Source organism: Branchiostoma belcheri, unplaced genomic scaffold, assembly GCF_001625305.1.
Source record: "Branchiostoma belcheri isolate BF01 breed outbred unplaced genomic scaffold, Haploidv18h27 scaffold1, whole genome shotgun sequence".
In the NCBI taxonomy this organism is placed as follows: domain Eukaryota; kingdom Metazoa; phylum Chordata; class Leptocardii; order Amphioxiformes; family Branchiostomatidae; genus Branchiostoma; species Branchiostoma belcheri.
Window position 1 is genome coordinate 9,109,229 of NW_017802379.1, and position 20,827 is coordinate 9,130,055.

General features: G+C 40.3%; 1 protein-coding gene across 1 annotated transcript; it reads left to right on the forward strand.

Moving 5' to 3' along the window:
* The first annotated feature begins 4,390 nt into the window (after positions 1-4,390).
* LOC109471144 (T-box transcription factor TBX5-like) lies at positions 4,391-19,758 on the forward strand. The gene is made up of 5 exons (XM_019770423.1): positions 4,391-4,528; positions 9,636-9,730; positions 17,996-18,263; positions 18,880-19,032; positions 19,660-19,758. Exons 1-5 carry the CDS (start codon positions 4,409-4,411, stop codon positions 19,756-19,758), a joined length of 735 nt encoding a protein of 244 aa, XP_019625982.1. The 5' UTR covers positions 4,391-4,408.
* Positions 19,759-20,827: the final 1,069 nt, after the last annotated feature.

Consider the following 20,827-nt stretch of genomic DNA (forward strand, 5'->3'; position numbering starts at 1 on the left):
CCCTCCCCCCTACTACCACTACTACTATCGACCTCGTAATCGCCAGATGGGACGGCGCAAGCTCACAGGGGAAAACTACTGATGCCAAAAAAACTTGCGCAACAGTCAGAGGCACGCCACTTCCAACCCCCATTGGATTTCACACAGCAACATCGTAGCAGAGCGTGAGTAGGCTGTGAGCTACTGACACCACTACACCACCACAAGGTACGTACAAAGTCTCCCCAGAATTCGCCTCAACCGTTTATAATACCACACACCGATACAGGACAGATCACTTGTCCTAGATGAATCACCGTTGAGCAGGAAGAAACTACGCTTCATGCGTGGGTCGTCTTACCGTCAGAATTAGATGTATATCATTTATGAAGTGTAAGGCAAAGCGTAAAGAATACACGGCCAATGTGACAGCCATTTAAAGAGTGGAGCTTAATTTCTGACACAGTTGCCCTAATGGCTGTTTCATCCTTACGCACTTAATTATGCCCCCGTTTTTCAACTTAGCACCCGCTTTTCACCCAATATTGTGAAATCTCCTACAATTTTAGATGATGATAGAGGCGGTCTGGGGAAATAGGTTTTAACACCGACTTGCTGATCACCCTTAGTTTAACTGTTATTTGATTCTCTGGACAATTTGCACACAAGTAAGAAAGGTATAAAAAGAGAAAAATCCAATTAAGATCCACTAATAAATACGAAAGGCAGAACCAAAGCAAGGTCAAAGTCATCCTTGTACAGCTACTGTCTTTTTGGTCTCCTTACAATTATAGTTTTTCAATTAACAGACTTTTAAAGAGCTTTAATCTAATAGGAAGTCGTGTACGTCGTATGTTTTAGAAAAGATACAATGTTTGCCTGTTTAGAATGACCCGTCTTTCCGTAAATTCATAATAGATTCTAATTTCTAAGTTGATATGTAAATAATTACATGTAATTGAGCATAGTATACTTCCATGCCATCAGTCGAGTTCTACACATTGTCTTGTGTCTATATTGCTCCTTACTAAAACAGATCTTTTGGTGGCTGCAAAAATAGAATCAAATTGGCCAGGCAGTATCCATTTACCAGGCTTTCACTTAAAAAATGTTTGGGGGTGTTCATGGTCTTTGGGAGCTTTTATATGCTATTTTCTGATTGCATATAGACAACATAGATTAAATTACCCCCGTTTAGAACTGGGCTGATCAGAAAACAGCCGAAGACCACCAAACCCCCAGTTCTATAAGCCTGCTATGGAGGCTAAACTTTGGTGTGGTTATCTGAACTATATAGGAACATACGACATAATCCCAGCTTACAACACTATGGGATTAGAACCCGTGTGTTTGGGTACAGTAATCGTGGCTTCATCTCGGATGCCAACGAATTCCGCAGAGATTTCAAACGTTTCGAGAGATAGTCAAATGCCAGAGGCTAGAAGCCTAGAAAATAAAATCCGAAAAAAAAAGGAAAATGTTGAACAGTTCCGAAACTGGGACGAAAGCAGTGCTACGAAAGAAACTAGTATAAAAGCTTTTAATCTTGAAAAACGGAACAATTTTTAGAAGAAAGACCTTTATTGTACATTTGTGCTCATTGGGAACTACGTACAGGTCACGGCAAATAGCGATGGTAGACTAAAATATATCTATAGTAAAACTACATATGTACAGGTTCTGCTTCTTCTCGCTTCTTAAGACAGTTGTAAATGTAAGAACAGATGGAGTTTATAGTATCGAGTTTCATGAGGAATGTGAATTTTTCTTTTCTATCTAAAAATAGGGAAATAATCTTGTCTATAATTGAAGAGAATCTTTCGTTATTATATAGAGTACCGTCCGCAATAAAATGACTTTCGTCTTCAATTTCATTTAGGTTACAGTAATGACAAATTCTTTGTTGCAGGGGAATGTGGCAACAATGATCACTTTATTTTCTACTTTTCTACTCTCCAAGCAGAGATTTAGGCTTCGAGCGTATGTTTGACGTGTTTTAGGCGTTTTTTATTGGGCTTTATTTCTTTACGTGTCTTTTCTCGACATCCAAACTTCAGGAGGTGTATTGGATACTGCCCTGCCAATTCGATACTGTCTTGTAGCTACCAAAAGATCTTCTTGGAGATTTGGAGATTACACTATTCGGCAAAGAATATCACTTCTACTTGTATTGTTAGGTGAGAACAATAAAGCCTTTCACAACTACTTGATAGCCGAAACTAGTGAAGAAAAAAGTCTTTGAAATCTTTCTTGTTACCAAAATGTTCATTTCGCAAGTTACAAGCGTATAGCATAAAGAGGTATAGTTAGGTATAGTAGTTAAGATATTTAGGATACAAAATATATAGAGTATATAGATATAGATATGGATAATAATGTTGTATGCATGTATTGAGAAAGGTTTTCAATATGTATATTCCTATACGTAAGTTGTGTTCAAACTCCATTGCAAGTGGAATATGGCATCGAATATTATATGGAACGATATTCACAAAATGTGAGGAACCCAGGAATGAAATAAGTATCACGCTATCAGAAAAATACGAAAAATGTAACCAAGAACATTGCAAAGTTTTCATCATTGTACTGCATATATTTCTATAGACTTCAAACTCTAAAAAGCTTGTGTTCTATCTGTAAGCTGTTTTGAAGTCTGAAAAGACAGATGGAAAAGTACTAAAAGTCAAAGTTTAAGCTAACCATGACTTGTAAGGAAACGTCCTAAAATGTTCTTGTGCATTAGAAAGTTAGATAGAAAGTTAGGGTCCCGACCAAAGGAATGCTATCGGCATTTATGTTTTAACTTCAGTTAAAAAGAGCGCATGGCAAAATTTGACCGAACTACATTTGCATTTGTGGGTAAAGAAGAAATTCAAAGACTTTGAAAGCAAAAGCGACTAGGTCGATGAATGTTAGACATCCAGTTAATGAGATACACAAGAAATCAGTTACTCAAGCAACAGTGACTGAAGAAAAGTAGTAGATGCTACCTGAAATGTCTGACAGTTTTCCAAGTCTCTCCAGTCGCTTGAGTAGCAGTTTTCTTGTGCAAAAACGGCTAGATAAGTCACATAGACATAAGGGTAGCAATTGTGTAGGTACATAGCTGACGGTCTTAAGACTAAACGGACTTTCTCTTGAATCTAGTCTACAGAGACGTATAAAGCTCTTTGTCTGAACAGTCGGTATTAACAACTTTTATCAAATAAATTGTCTAGTTTCTGATAAAAAGAGTAATCTCTGTGTGTACATGTGTTTTTAAAGACGGGATCTTTTTTGTGTCTCAAAGGCGAGGCGTCGGGAAGTGGTTTTGAGAAGACCTCGGCGCGTGTGAGTTAGATAACAGGGCGGGCGGTGTCTCTAGTCCACGGCGGAGTCCCGTCTTGTTTTTCTCAGCGTTCTTAGATCTGTAAAGACGCGGTTTTGCTGTTGTCTGAGGCCGCTAGACAGTATTGTGTGTGGGATGGCTACGCAGACTTCAATACCAGTATCCTACTTTAGATTCACAGAGAAGAAAACAACAGGAAAATTTAAGCCTGTAGCAGGATTAAGATGCGGCTGGAAAGAGTAGCAATTGGCCAAGTAATTTGCTAAAATGTACTCCTTCAGTAGTCTCCACCAGACTCCTTTGCAGGTTTAATAAATAGTAGAAATCGGCTAAGGGGGACATCATTGGCCAGAGGAGTTGGTCGGCCATAGAGGGTCCAACTTGCCTGCACAGTGCACACTGGACTCTCTAAGGCCGGCCAACTCCTCTAACCGATTTCTACTATTTATTCAGCCTGCAAAGGAGTCTGGTGGAGACTACTCTTTCAGCGGTCCAACTCCCCTAGCATATTATGATAATATCTGTCTATTTGATCAATTTCTACTCTTTCTAGTCGCTTTTGAAGCCTGGTAGACAAGGAGGCTAGACAAACTCCCCCGTAACTCAGAGTGGTCTACTACCGGTATATGTAAAGGCCTCCTCGCTTAGGACAAAGGAGGTTGGAACTTTTTAACCTCCTTGCTTATAAGACAAAGTGAAAGAACGACTAGTAGCAGACAAACGTCTTATGAAGATATGCAGCATCCTGAGTACAGTTAAAGGAACTTACGTACTTTAAGAAGCAGTGCTTTCATGGTTATATATCGTAGAGACTTAAGGAGTTGATCGGACATTGCAGCTTTCACGCAAGATTCAAAACTCAACTCATTGGTCTTGTTAGTTACTCAGTTTTAAGTTTATAGAGAAATGTCACGTTTAGGATTTTATAGAGTAAAGTTCTTTATCGTTGAGATAATTTTGTTTGGGATAGTCACAGACTTAATCCGGTAAACCAGACGAATAATTAGCGGCTAATTTTCCTTTCCTTTTTTTTATCAGACTTCTAACAGCGGTGTGAATGTTTGTGTTTGTCCTGACAGAGAGTTTAGTTGTCCAGTCCCGATGTCTGGTGAGTTGCAGGAGTCCGTGGGGGATGACCGGCCCGTGAGGCCCCAGGAGGCGGCGGACAGGAAGGAGGACGGCCCGCCTGGCGCCGACGACCGGACAGACGCCGTCCCCGAGGTCCGTATAGCGCCGAGATTTCGTTGCACTTTGTATTCAGCACAGGTTGTATAGCCTGGATGCCAGACTGTTGTCAGGGGCAGTACACAGTCCAGCCTAGCCTATATCAGGCTTCGAAAGAGTAGAAACTGGCCAAATAGACAGATAGATAAGCTAGAGGAGTTGGTCCGCTAAAGGAGTATGGGTGCGGCATACATACTCATGATCACTTGGCGGACCAGCTCCCCTGGCATGTTATCTGTCTATTTGGCCAACTTCTACTCTTTCCAGCCGCTTCTGCAGCTGGTAGAGGCTAGGCCAGGCCCTGAGATAGAACTGAACCTGAGGGGCGTCTATGGTAAAAATTTCCTTGGGGACATGTTGGTCCTAGAGCCGCGCGGAGCTAGCCTGTATACAGGCCCTGGCAACAGTCAGGCAACCAGGCTACACAGGTTGTCGACTTATTTTCAAAACATTTATCTTCTTCAAACATTTGCATGGCAGTGAACCCGCTTGAAAAGGTACAGGACAAGTTTTGCCACAAAATGTTTTATAAAAACACAATTTTCCCCTTGAGGACCTTGCAACCATTCTGGTACCCAGTTTGTACAGTCGCTACCCAGTTAATAGTGACCATTGGCTAACAAGACTAGATTCAAGGCTGTAACCATTCGACTGACAATGTCCTACCTTTTTATATGAATGATCATGAATGAAGTCCCTTATTGTACTTACATACCCACTGGGTTAAGTACAGATCACAACAAAGGAATAGCTTGTGTATACATGTATGCATACACATGATCAAGCTAGCAGTAGTAAATTCTCCTCGCTTATCCTTAGAAATGTGAATTGGTCAGCGTCTTTATTAGGATCGCATGAAGTAACTGATGTCTAGTCTGGTGCACAACATGGACAAGCACTTCAAGTTGCCTCTGGGGGATCTAAAAATGACCCTTAAGTGAACCCTTCATAAACCTAACCTTAAGACAATTGTGCAAAATCACTACGAATCTCTCCAACTTTTACGAAACAAAACGATGAGTTGTCTTCACATATTTGCATATCAATCAATAGTTTGTGCTTATATATATAAGAGTAAACCTGCATTTCTCCTCTGGTTTCTCAGCCACTGGCACAAGCTAGTGGATACTAGCTGAAACATCTGACCGTTTCCAAAATCATATCCAGTTGCTTGAGTAACTGCTTTTTGGCGTATCTTATTACCTGGATGTCTAACCTTCATCGACGTAAATAAGATGAGTTGATTGAAAAAACGTATAGTTACTACTAGTGACCACTACTAGAGCTCTAGACGTAACATATATGTTACACATAACATTGCCATGTACAGAACCAGTATACTTAACAACAGACTAACAACAATTCAAAAACAGTAAATTTAGGGACAATAGGGAGAATAATTAGCCAGGAAAGTTTGGCCACCGTAGAGTTCATTTGCCATTCCAAGGGAAATAGAACCCCAACGGTGGACCATAGCCTCCGTCAGTAGTAGCAGGCTTAAAGAACTGGGGGTTTGGTGGTCTTCGGCTGTTTACTGATTAGCCCAATTCTAAAATTCAACCAGACCGGCTATGTTGTCTATATGCAATCAGAAAATAGCACATAAAAGCTCCCAAAGACCTGAAGACAGTTTTTGGCATGCTATAGAAGCTAGGTGGACCAACTCCCCTGGCAAGTCACACTATTATTTTTGCCGAATTCTACCATCCTAACCCCCTTTGGAAGGCCTTGTGGACGCTAACTTAACCTAACAATAATCTTTCACAATATGAATCATACATAAATCTCAAGTGGACTAAAAGACTACACACGTTCGTGTATTGTGCACAATAGAAAGGAGATATAACTGTGTTGTGACGTAAATCCTTGACATGTCTGTTGCTATAGCCTCCATAGCATGCCAAAAACTGGGGTCTTTAGGGTCTTTGGGAGCTTTTATGTGCTATTTTCTGATTTCATATAGACAACATAGCAGGCCTGATTGAATTTTAGAACTGGGCTAATCAGAAAACAGCCGAAGACCACCAAACCCCCAGTTCTATAAGCCTGCTACGGAGGCTATGTTGCTACATGTTGCCATGTACAGAACCAGTACAACACAGTACCTAACCTAACAATAATATTTCACATTATGAAGCATACGTCTCAGTTTCAGTTGACTAAAAGACTACACACATTAATAGAGGGCATTAGAAAGGAGATATAACTAAGTGTTCAGACCTAAGCTTAAGTGTTTGACATGTCTGTTGCATTGTGCAGGACTGGATCCCTGGAATTCCAGGATATACCGAATTTACAACTGAGCCCGAATCAGCCAGATAGCGCAAACACATGCCCAATGTCCAGCCGGCCCTTGTTGTTGTTGTTCTATAGCCTCCACTAGCTAACACCGCGGGTTCAAAAACAGTCAAATTTAACCAAAACGTTTGAGGAAAACCAAGAGTTTGGACACTGTACAGTTCATTCCGAGGAAAAATGAACTCTACGGTGGTACTTTTTTTTATATTCCAACATCTAATCACAAGACGTGGTGACGGCGCAATCAAGTTTTTTTCAACTTATATTAATGCCACCACCAACACAGGGGACAATACAATACTCATTTTCACCTGAGTGAAGTGAGGAAAGTCGTGTAGAGTGCCTTTCCCAAGGGCACAAGATCGGTGGCATGTCAGGACTCGAACCCGGGACCACTGGGTTCCGAGTCGAGCACTCTGCCGCTACGCCACACGACCCTAATTTTGCCGGCTTCTACTATCCTAACCCACTTCCCTGCCAGTTAGACCATATCTATGGCGAATTCTACTATCCTAACACCTTTAGGAAGGCCTGGTGGAGGCTACTGTTGTTCCATAGATCCATAATGTACGGAATGTGTCAAATAGATATCAGCATTTGTGGACTAGCAAAAGGCATACACGATTGTTCATAGAATGAAATAGTACATCCCCAGAAACATTCAACAAGTTTATCATGATAGCCATGCATTTTGTACGGTAGAAATATCATATTTTCAAATCTGACATTAGTAATAATTGTCAATATTCACACTCTTACATAATTGGAGGTGTTACGAAGTTCCGTTTTCAATACAGTTCGTCGGTCATTCATTCTTTGTGTAAATTCGTCCCAGTTTCAGAAAGTTGTTGAATATGGTAATGTTATGACACGCAAATTTGTTTTCCTGAGTATTTCACATGATTAGATTATGTTAAGTTACGAACACTCTAAACTAGCAATACGCGTCTGTTGCAGTTCCATTCAGCATCAGTTTAGAAAATGAAATGGCGGAAAACAGTATTTGGTAAAAATTCACCAAAGCGGTAGCAAAAAATGCATAATAAACTTTGTCGCGCAACAACTGCACAAGTACAATGCATAGCATCTACTACTATATAAGAAAAATGCTAGACTACTCTACCTTACATAAGACTATGTAATATGGGACGAAAATGTGTTTAGAATCTGGAATTTGTGGAATTTCTAGTATTTAGACTTTTTCTTATGTTTGTTCAAATGTAATACCCTCTATCCGTATTCCCAGCATCTACCAGACTTCAGAAGCGACTGGAAAAAACAGAAACTGGTAAAATAGACAGATAACACGCCAGGGGTGTTGGTCCGCTAAAGGAGTACAGTGCACCAATCTTAAAGGCATCCAATGCAGTTTAAGGGCTTGAAAAACCGACTTCTCAAAGTCTAGTATTCTAGTCATTTATCTACATACTGAGTTGAAACCACACTATCCCAATGTGTACTGGAGCAAAAATTACCAAAATTCTGACGAAAAATGGTACTGGAAGGGCCCTGGGCCTTGGGCCTTGTTTCTGCAGTTTTAAATGCCCAAAGTATGAAATACTCATACAAATGTGCCAATGTGAAGCAGTATGTGTCAATATCAAAAAAGATTGCCTTATTCAGAATATTTCCAGTTTTGCTGCCCTGAAATCGCATTGGATGCCTTTAAACTGTGCTTCTTCAGCGGACCAACTCCCCTGGCATGTTATCTGCCTATCTGGCCAATTTCTACTCTCTCCAGCAGCCGTTCCTGAAGCCTGGTAGAGACTATCTTCATTAAAGACCCCCGGGTTTTTGTCGTATATAATTCCCCTAGGGAAATGGGACGCGTGGATAAAGATAAACAAAGCAAACATACGGTACCCTAATGGAACCATATCAAAACGAGCCTTGTAGGTTATCAGTTCTGTTAGCAAACAGGGACCCAAACACACCGTAAAATAGATAATCATAACGAAGGAATTTCATCCTGAATTGAAAGCAAACCAAATTCCTCTTAAAAAGTTAAAGGCATCCAATGCAGTTTTTAGGGCGTGGAAACCCAATTTTTTCAAAGTCAATATTCTAGTGACTTATCTCCATACTGAGTTGAGACCACACTGTCCCAATGTAAAATGACCCTCATGGAGCAAATGTACCAAAAATTCTGACGGAAAATGGTTACTGGAAGGGCCCTTGACTGACTTTTGGGGTACTAGTACCTCCCGTAAAATAAAGGACTCATCTTGGGGCTGGTTCCTGCAGTTTTACATACCCAAAGTGTGAAATACTGATTGAAATGTGCTAATGTGAAGCAGTATGTGCCAATATCACAAAGATTGCCTTATTCAGAATATTTCAAGTTTTGCTGCTCTAAAATCGCATTCGATGCCTTTAAGAGGAATTTGGTTTGCTTTCAATTCAGGACCTTTTTGTTTGTCGTAAACTATCCTCTCATGAGATAATTTTCAGAAGTCATGGTCATCATTGAATGAAAGAATGACTGACGACCTTTATTGCAAACTTTTCCCACACTGGGCTATAAGTACGGTTCACAACAATTGTACGGAAATACAAGTGCGTTTCTTTTTAAATATCATATATCTAAATCATCTGTTTGTGTGAAATAACACAAATATCATGTTTGGCTTATCTATATTCAAAAACAGTTTCAATACTGTAGTGGTGTTATGTGTGTATACGCTTGAATAAAGTACACAAGTATGTTTTACATAGTACACACGGCTAAAACTACATGTTTTTACGCATTACAATAGAACGTTAACATCCTTAAGATATAGTTAATTGATGTCTATTTTTCCTTAAGGGCTTAGAAGACGTGAAGGTAGACCTACAAGACTCTGGTCTCTGGCAGAGATTTCACAAAGCGGGAACAGAGATGATTATAACGAAGGCTGGGAGGTACGTACAAACTTTTCTACTTCACATAACACGCACAGGTCAAATACAGGTCTGTATGAACAGCTATGAAAAGACAAGGAAAAGGGTACAGCAATGACACTTAAACTATACATACTAATGTGATCTACTATTTACAGGTTCAACTTCTTCTCGCTTCTTGACGCAGTTAAAAATGTACGAGCATATAGAACTAAAAATACATGGTTTGTCAAGTTTCATAAGAAATATGAATTTTTGTAATTCATTTAAATGTCCAAAGCTGGGAACCTTGTCTAGTATATAACAATATAGGGAATCTCTCTTATTACTATATAACATACAATCGACTACAAAATGAAACTCATCCTCAATCTTATCTAAATCTCAAAATTGGCAAATCCTTTGCTCTAGAGGAAAATACAACGTTAAAACCGCGACCTAAAACAAATACCAACGCGCTTGTACATGTATCGTGATATGTTGCCTTTAATTTTGTCTCCGCTTCCCTCGTGCCATATGTCCAGGCCGTATCGATCCCACAAAGAGTGAGTTAAAAAAAAAGCCGATAGGTAATTTAAACATGTTATCGATGTAGTTCCTGTGCGGAGTTAATAACTATCGCCAGTATTAACAACGTGGGAATTGGTCGCCAATGGACCAGTGGTACCACCACAAAACTTACGATCGATTGGACAAAGTTTTAGAATGCATGGGGTACTCCGGAGTGGATTGATCTCGATTCTTTGTCTTGCTTTGAGATCATGTGGTGATAGAGCATGATTGGTTGGTCCAACTTTTCAGCGTACACAGCTGAGACCAGCGGGCAGTATCTGTATCTGTACCTGTATAGCCGGTATAACCGCCTTTCGGCGTAACACACCAGCTTCTGTATCTGTATCTGTATAGCCGGTATAACCGCCGTTCGGTGTAACACACCAGCTTCTGTATCTGTATAGCCGGTATAACCGCCTTTCGGCGTAACACACCAGCTTCGCAGGCACGCGGCGCGGCGGCAGCCGGCTACATTACACCGATCGACTTCTTACAACTAACCCATGAACATCTAACTCTAGACATTGTTTAAAGCTATCTAATGACAATGCCCCTACTGTACTTGGTGACAGTGAGTTCCACTCTGCGATAGTTCTAGGAAAGAATGAATTCTTGAACACCTTAATCCTTGGTTGATAACTCTGGTACTTGAAAGCATGGCTATTTCTTGTTCAGTAGTGTTATCCGTTCGAATCGGAGGCATGGGATCTGGTGGATAGTTGTTTGACACGCTGAAAAGTTCTTACAGGCACAGAGGACATGTTCTTCTTGCTAAGGAAAGCTTCATTTTGTCGACCAGAATATGTACAATTTACTGACAAAAATAAAACTTTGACGTGGTCGTGTTGCCAAAATGAATGTACCAGGCATTTACTTTAGATCAGGGGTACCAGAGTATACTGTACAATTTTACGGAATACGCTGCAATTTTACGGAATACAGTAGAATCGTATCAGTATAGAGTGCAATTTTACAGAATACAGTGAAAGCGTATTACTATTGGTATACCGTGCAATTTTACTAGTAAAACTGCACTGTATACTAGTAAAATTGCACTGCACTAATACGATTGCAATGTATTCCGTAAAATTGCACTGTATACTAATACGGTTGCACTGTATTCCGTAAAATTGCAGCGTATTCCGTAAATTGATCTGTATTCCGTAAAATTGCACTGTATACTAATACCATTGTACTGTATTCCGTAAAATTGCACTGTATACTAATACCATTGTACTGTATTCCGTAAAAGTGCACAATATACTCTGGCACCCCTGTTGTAAGTTTTGCCTGTACGTTCGGTACTAGGTGGTCTCTATCTTCCCTGTACAACCTCAGCTGTGATGTTTACACAATCCAAGAAACACATCAAAATTTATCAATGGAAAAGAAAAGCAGACCCAAGGATCTGTTGGAATCTCTCTTTCTTCCTCATTTCGTTATCTGTAGTAACAGACCACCCTGTAAAAGTAAAGCCCGAAAAGCAACTTTATTTCGGCTCTTCAATCAAATGTACAAAGAACATGTTCTTATTGGAAACTAAAAAGTACTTAGAACAAAACTATCTGCTATAGGGGCAGTGGATGTTTTTTTCTGACATTTGTAACATCTGCCATTATGTTTTATTAGGATTTGCTGTTTTGTAGTGCATGTTTTCTAGTTTTGGGGATTATTGGTATTTATACACACAAACGACAATGAGATAGATCATAATTATGTACGTTAGTTTTATGACTGGAGTTTTTAATGTTAGGGTGCAACATACATATTATTGGTTCACAACTCAGGTACTTGAAGGCATGACAATTTCTTATTCTTTTACTTTACTTAACTGGTATTACGAGTAGATACTTAGTAGTTGGGACGTCAACCAGTTTGTTGGTCATTTTGTACATCATGCATAGTCTGGACATTTTTCGTCTGTCCTCAAGTGACACCCACTGTAGGTTTCTTTTTATTTCCACGACACTGTGCCCCTTTCAGAGTTGTTCCAACAGATTCTTGCAGCTCTATCACAAATTACACTTGTTCCGTCAGTCCTCTGCTCCTTTGTTCATTAGAAAGAGTTCAAACTTGGGCCATCAGATCAGCTTGTTTCGGTTAGGACCCGTCGTGGGAACGCATCGTAACGCATCGAACTTTATCAGCCGCAAAGAAACGCAGGACCCGACCGTTGCCTCTGGTGGACCCGACCGCTTGCCGCGCTGCTCCAAGGTTATAATTCAAACGGACAGACCGTTATTTTTTCTCTCGTATAGGTTCACGGGAAATACTTCAGCAATTTGAATGGGAAGTATCAAAAGGTTTCCCACGAGATGAGGTCTGTTATGGGCCAGCCAGGGTGGTCTAGAACCGCAGGCCTTTTCCACAGGGCGGGTATTTTGTGTGTGGTTAGTGGCCCCCAGGCGCCTGGACGCCAGGCTAGACCGCAGTCAGACATTACTAGCCTTGAATAATTTGATATTGTTTGAGATAAAAGCATATCTATAAAGATACAGGTTTGGAATGACAATGGAGAAAAATACATTCAGAGTTCATATGCCATAAATAGTTGAATGCAATAGGTCTCAAGATGGTCTTGTGATTAGGATTGTTGACTGAGAACCTAAGGGTTCTGGGTTCGAATCCCTAGACAGGCGCCACTGTAGTGCCCTTGTTGTCTTTTTCGATAGTACTGTTAGTCGGTATACTGAATTTTTTTATTCAGTAAGGCCCTCCCTCGGAAAAGAAACCACCGCTCTAACCGCTTGTAGAGACAAACGGTGTCCCACTAGAAGTCTGCGCAAGCGTTATACACGCATAGCAAAAGTCCAAGGCACTCGAAAACTAGCCTCCGAAGCAGGCTTATAGAACTGGGGGTTTGGTGGTCTTCGGCTGTTTTCTGATAAGCCCAGTTCTAAAAAAACGGGGGTAATTCAACCAGGCCAGCTATGTTGTCTATATGCAATCAGAGAATATCACATAAAAGTTCCCAAAGACCCTGAAGACCCCCCAAACCCCCAGTTTTTGGCATGCTATGGAGGCTGCTCGAAAACAACATTGTCAGAGATAGCAAAAGTGGAGAATATTGACGTTTTTGACGCACTTCTGAGCAAAAACAGGAAACGATTACTGCTGTAGTGACGCAAGTATTGTTTTTGTCTTTACAGGACTGAGATTAAGTTATTGGCGTCTGCCAAAATATCTATTTCTTGGAAATTGTTGTTGAATCAGCAGAGTTCATAGAGGGGCAGGGTGCACCAGATACACCACTCAATATCTAAGAGAACTTGTAGGCAAGAGATGTACGAGTATGTATATGTTATTGAGAGAGTTAAGCGTTGTGTTCGGCCTCACTTAAAGTTACAGTGTGTTTTTCATAATTTTTACACAAGACACCAAGATAAGAACAATTTTTTGGCATTTTTGATTCAGTTGTGTATGTTTCAACGTGTAAAAAAACAGACGCGAAAGAAGCAGTCAAAATGCCGATTGTCTTGAAACGTTTTTCCTGACATTTCCTGGCGTTTTTTTTTTTTTTTTGTTTTCATTTCCGTGCTTTGCAAGCAAATGTTAGGCTTGTTTTGAAGGTTTTAGGCGTGTTGTTTGGCTTTCTATTGCATTATTTTCAGTTTTGCTTTTCTTTGGGGTATTTGGCAAAATAGGAAGCCCGGGAAAAAGCCTAAAAACTCCAAAGCAAGCCTACCCTCTGCTGAGAGAGTACAGCTATCAGAGGACAAATTGAGAAGCATAAAAAACGCCTAAAACGTTCCCAAAAAACGTCCAAAACAAGCATATTCTCTGCTTAAAGAATACAGCTATCGGAGGACAAAATAGAAAGCCCGAGAAAACGCCCCAAAACGCGTAAAAATGTTCCAAAAAAGGCTAACCTCTGCTTGGAGTCGAAGTTGAGGAGTATGGCCTATCAGAGTAGCCTACACGACACACACACACATCCTTAGTGCTGGCACTTCGCGCCTCTACACCCATTTAGACAAGACCACAGAAAAATAACCTGAGACCAGAAGCGCCGAGCTGTGGTTGAAGTGTGTACGGGCGTGTAACGGGCTGTATCTGAGGCCATATCAGCCCTGATATCCCCTGTACTCGCGCTTCTACACCCCTGTATCCTCAACCAACAGATACGAGAAATAATAGCCTGGCACAGGAAGGATTATTGAATGTTGTTGTTGTTGAAGTTTTTCTATTTGAACCTTTGTTTATTCATGAGAATTTTATTGTGGACTGTACCCTATATAATAATGAGAGAAAGATTCTCTTCAATTGTATACAATATTATTTCCCTAGTTTTAGATTTTTAGATAGAAAAGAAAAATTCACATTCCTCATGAAACTCGACAATTCTCGTACTATAAGCTCCACATGTTCTTACATTTACAATTGTCTTAAGAAGCGAGAAGAAGCAGAACCTGTACATATGTAGTTTTACTATAGATATATTTAGTCTACCATCGCTATTTGCCGTGACCTGTACTTAGTTCGCAATGAGCAAAAGTGTACAATAAAGGTCTTTCATTTATTGATATCATTAGGTAAGGGGTAAGGGTCAGACAAAATATATGACGAAGATACAGTTGACATCATTCAAAGTCTTATTGATAAAATCTATACACATAATTTTACAGAAGTGTGCTGGGTCGTCGTATCCTAAATATCGGCGCGGCCACAATTGTCGTGGGCCGTCGTACGATTTTGATGTGGTCTTATTTTTGAACAGACAGAACCAACTGCCGACAAGGGTCTACGACAGTATTTTCTGTAACACAGATTCTTTATTGACACAACAAAAAGTACGGGGACTTTTGTATGGTCTTCTACAACTAAAGATCTAACAAAGCTAAATACATGTGTGGATAACGTTATCCTACGTACAGAGTATGTGTATGCGGTAACAGTAAAGGTTTAACTATTCTCTAACATGTGGTCTCTAAGATCGAAACATTCAAACACATGCAGACTTGGCCCAGAAAGAATTACCCTCTGAGATACTCCAGCTGAAATAGACACGCTATAATTAAGAGACAGGAGTCAGGGAACCACTGTTCTAAACAAATATAGAACCTCCTTGTTTCTACGTCAAAATTTTCCAACTCTACTACGTAAAGTGTACGGATCGCAGAGAAAAGGATGGAAAAGAAAGTGCACATTTTATTAATAGCGGGATGTATACACGCTGTACAAAAAAACAGCGGAATATGAAATACATTTTATTCATCAATGTATCTGGTATAATACTGAAAGATACTGAATTATTTCTCCTAGCTTTTGAAGGCACCCAAAGCGAATTTAGGGCAGTAAAGCTGGATTTTCAAAGTCAATTTTCAAGTCATTCTTTTAATGTAGTGAGTTTAATCGACCCTATCTCATAGCATACTGTATGTGAGGCAAAATGCGACGGAAAATGGGTCTTGTTTCATATCGTAGGCTGGTTCTCGCTATTTATTTATGGTATCGAAAAATAAAATGACTCCTGGCGTAGCCAAGTAGCTTGTTTCTGGGCTCTTTCAAATGCTTCAAGTATGAAATGATGACGAAAATGCATATGTGCTAAGAAATGGCAGTAAATGTCAATGTCAGACAGATTTTCTCTTCCAGAAACTTTTTTGTGTTGCCGCCCTGGAATTGCATTGAATGCCTTTTAGAAACTCCAACTGTACTGTTACACTGTTACTGTTACTATTTTCTGTTACACTGCACAGTATATAATCGGCAAAGAGTCACCCTACTCAGCAATCTACACAACAATTCTTATGTAACATTTTACTTAGAGGATCACCCGGTTTACCCAGATACAAACTGTAACATTTTGACAATCACCCAAACTTACGTTATTGATACTAAACGGTTTGTATTAGATTAACTCCTACATAGCCTACAAAACATGTTCTTTCTTACCATTTATTGTTTCATTTCCACCCATTTGCTGTTTTTGTCATGTATTTTGTCACTGTATACTTGTATGTCTGGTGGTGAGTTTAAAATTAGCTATAGCTAGAGTACCTTACTACCATGTCTTGTATTATCCATGTTGAGTTGCAAATAGAAAAAAAATGTACTGTAAAAGTAGCCCGACTCACGAATCTCTCACGACTTGGGTGAATTTCCTACCAGGCTCGGTGTCACTGTACAATGCTGCGGTTGATCATTTACGACCTCACAGGAATATACAAATAACTTTCAAAACCTCTGGAAGGCGGCGAACGAAATCAGCGTTTGTCGCTACAAAAAAATGTCACCAAAAATAGAGCCGAAAACGACACTTGTTCTGCCCATGTTACTAGATTCACCCAAGCATACTTTTCCTCTACTGTATATTAAGCAAGAAGCTTATCTTGAAAGTTCATCTGTATTGGTAGAAGTCATTATGAAGCAAGTTTAAACTGTAATTTCCAACACAAAAATTATTCATTCCTTGACTGGAGTTGTACAGTTGAAAATTTGGGTAAGTCCATTTTCTGTGTGTTGAAACGGACAGTATAAATTTGCTTCATGCATTTTATATGTAGACTTACCAAGATAGTCGGCAAAATAATAGAGGCATTATAAAGCTCTCAGGCGCTCTAACTTACATGTATTCGAAGTCCTAAAACTTTCATGCCAATATCCTCTCTCTATGTTCTAATTTCTGCTTGTGAAAACGTTGCTATCAATGCGATTGTACTATGAAAAGAAGGCGTACCTCTATGGTAGGGGCTTCGCCAGGGTAGAAGCGTCCATTCCTGTAGACCTGTGTCTACTGATTTCGCTGCCCGGCCATTTTCCCTACTACTATTAACAGTGCACGGTTCAAGTCCAACCGACAAAGGCAACAACATCCAGTCTGAAAAGCTACATCCGGGCGGCAAATCGAAAACCATGGCCGTCTATCACCAGGGCTTACTCTGTATTCCCTCTCACCAACTTCTATCTAACTACATGTAACTGTTTAAAGAGATCGTCTCGATCTCTGAAAGACGAAGCGCAAAGACCCAGTGGCCTCCCCCGAACTTGGGATTGTGCAGACGGCTTGGCGTACTTGATACACCACGGTGGCGCCTGTCTGCATGCGCACCGTCGCAGTCTCTACATACAGGACTTTGCCTTTCTTTGACACTGCCACATAAATAACACTAGCTAGCTTCCCCTTAAGTTTTTCTTCTTTCAGAGACAGGCGCTTCCTTCTAGCCTCTACCAGGCTTTGGAAAGAGTAGAAATTGTCCAAATAGACCGATAACATGCCAAGGGAGTTGGTCCGCTAAAGGCGTACAGTTAGTCGCTATTTTGCCAATTTCTACTTCTAGTTGAAGCTAGGTCCCTCCGTTCACTGTATGTCCTGTAGACTGGCTACGGTCTTTCGTGTACAGTGTGTATTCTGTGTCTGTTCTGAAGTTTATCAAATCAAAGTTTTGAAAAAGTCTGAAAGAGAAACCTCCCGACCGACGAAAGGAATGAACATCAAAACTCCGAAATTTTCCTCCTAATGCTTTCATGTGCAGTCCCGTGTATCTAATTTGTGCTGCTCTTTCTCACTTAAGTTTCCTTCTATATAGGTAACTACAAGTTCGCGCGCATTGTAAATAAAAGAGGCAAACGAACATGATTTTTTGACAAGAAAGCACAAACTTGCAGCATTACTACCAAAACAACACCCAAATATATGTCCTCTAAACAGGTAGCAAAGATATTCAAGCTTGTACTTTTTTCACTATCTCCCCAAACTGTCGCTAACACATATATTTTCTCTTCTGTCTCCAGGCGCATGTTTCCATCTATTAAAGTGAAGGTAACCGGCCTCCAGCCCAAGACAAAGTACATCTTCGTGATGGACATCGTCGCTGTGGACTCTCACCGTTACAAGTTTAACGAGTCCAAGTGGTCTGTGGCGGGGAAGGCCGAGCCTGCCATGCCGGGTAGAGTATTCGTGCACCCCGATTCGCCGGCTACGGGCGCGCACTGGATGAAACAAGTGGTGTGTTTCCAGAAACTCAAGCTAACCAACAACTATATGGACACATTCGGACATGTAAGCGTGGTAGTATGTTTTTTTAACCACTTTTTAAAGCGTAACTAATTAGGTGTGAATCTCTAATTGCAAGTGTGATAACATAACGATAAAATAATGATCATCATCGGAAATGACAGAATAATAGTAAACGATAAAATACGTATGAAGTAAATTGAGAATTATAAACTAGCGCTACTTCTAATACAGATCTTGTTGTGTTTGATTTCTTCTCTGTATGCAGTGGAGTATGAAATGTCCAATCGATGTTTTTGCGAGATATATGTGTTGGAAAATATATAGTAGAAATATAGCTTTTCTAGGCTTGAAAGATTATAAAGCAGGTTGACTAGTTCAAATAACTTCAGGGCTGTATTGTGCGCAACGGCAAATAAAGTGTATTTCATTTTCTTTTCATACTCAATATTTACATATTCTATATCGTTAATAGGTAATTGTTTGTATCTACGCTTTTCTATTTATGATATGTGTATGTGCACTTACGTTAACATATGACTGATCTTACATTGAATGTATCAATTTCCTACTTTAATATTTACCAGTGCCAATTTGTCGTCAGTGAATACGAATAATATAGTCATCACCAAGTCTATTTACTTGTTCTGTCCCTGTTCAGATTATGTTGAACTCTATGCACAAGTACCAGCCGCGGCTCCACATCGTGCAGGCCAGCGAGAACAACAAGTTCGAACTCAAGAAGACGTGCTTTAGAACGTTTGTCTTCCCCGAGACGGAGTTCATGGCGGTCACGTCGTACCAGAACCACCAGGTCAGCTTCTTTGTGTCTTACGTTTATCGTAAAATCGTCGTACACACGTACGATCGTCCTATGATTGTATAATGAAGGCATTCCTGAGATACTAGTAGTCATGCGAATGCGTCGTACAAAATTCAGTTGTTACGGAAGGGATGGTTGGATCCTTGTCCTACTAAGGAACCGATCACATTGGTCGTACGATCGTCGTACACATTCGTCCTACGATCGTCGTATGACTGTACACTGAGCGCATTCGTGGGACAGTCGTGTGTATATGTCGTACAAAATTCAGTAGTTACGGAAAAGGTTGTCTTGGATCCTTGTCGTACTAAAGTCCCGACCACATTCGTCGTACATAGTCGTCGTAGGATCGTCGTGTGACTGCAAATTGAGAACATTCTTAATAGTACAAATGCGTATGTGGAAAAAAATCACTTAAAAAGGGGCGCCAGAAAGTAGGCGGTTCATTCTGTTATAGCCTATTTGAAAAATTCTACAGCATCAAAAATCGCACGACGAACTGCGACTAAATGTGACCGCACCGGTTAATCTAGCCCACCTAACGTTACAGTAATTGTTGGTAGTGACAGAAGGGGAATATTTAGGGAAACCCGAAGCGACCGGCCCACTTCCGTACAGACAGTGCAGGCGTCGGGTCAGGCGGGGAAGACAGAGGGTCGCGACGGTAGTTCGGCGTTCAGTGAAAGAAATGCTAAAGCCCCGATCACATACATCTAATCCGGCGGTATAGCAGAAAAACGGTGCACTTTTGTCTAAATGTACCGAATTTGGCAAACATGTAGTAGAATCTATCCTAAGCGAATTTGGCTGTGGAGGCATTTTAATTTCTCCCTAGCATTGTTTGCTATTTTTAGGTAACAATATATATTTTGGGCTCCTGTGCCACAACTCACTCACACACTCCAGGGAACGTAGTGCCTCGCAAGTATGAAGCAATTATGATCAAATTTGGTAGAAAAATGTAACACTGCGGTGTTGACTACTGTATTGTTCTTTCTTAAAATTCTTTTTTTTTTTGTAATTTTTTTATCAAAAATGTATAGTTTTGACGCCAAATGGATACTGTCCTGCCAATTTGATACCGTATTGCAGCCACCAGATTTCCTTTGAGATTTTGAAACTGGGCCCTTAAAGGCATCCAATGCGATTTCAGGGCAGCAAAACTGGAAGTATTCTGAATAAGGCAATTGTTATGATATTGACACATACTACTTCGCATTAGCACATTCAAATCAGCATTTCATACTTTTGGCATTTAAAACTTCACAAACAAGCCCCAAGATGAGTCCTTTATTTTCTGAATGGAACCCAGTGCCTTTCTACATTTGTAGTAACCGATTTTCCGTAAGAATTTTGGGAATTTTAATACATGAGGATCAATATACATTGGGATAGTGTGGTTTCAACTCAGTATGTAGATAAATGACTAGAATACTGGCTTTGGAAATTCGGGCTTCCAATCCCTAAAAACTGCACTGCTAACCGTTGTACGAACTCTCCGCAGCACCTTGCCGTGACCCGGCTACCCGACGCGCACACACAGGTCACCCCGTCAGCTGGGTTTATCAGCGGGCCCGGGTTTGTTTGGCATTTTCCGACATCGGAGAGGGGTCTGCACAATAAATCATGCTACAATTGGACTGACAGCTCGCGAGGTTCTTACAGATATCCCAATTTCTTAACGACATGGACAGAGAGCTGTAAACAAATTAGTAGAACAGTTCGTGAAAATAGTTTGATTTCAGGAGAATTAAGGGCATCCAAAACTTCAGGGAGGCAAAACAAA

What these genes read in the sequence shown, in the direction of transcription:
- LOC109471144 (XM_019770423.1), top strand. Translation starts at nt 4,409, where the DNA reads ATGTCTGGTGAGTTGCAGGAGTCCGTGGGGGATGACCGGCCCGTGAGG. An exon ending in ATTATAACGAAGGCTGGGAG is followed by an intron (nt 9,731 to 17,995) that starts GTACGTACAAAC and finishes TTCTGTCTCCAG; the next exon opens with GCGCATGTTTCCATCTATTA. An exon ending in CGTCGTACCAGAACCACCAG is followed by an intron (nt 19,033 to 19,659) that starts GTCAGCTTCTTT and finishes ACTTCCGTACAG; the next exon opens with ACAGTGCAGGCGTCGGGTCA.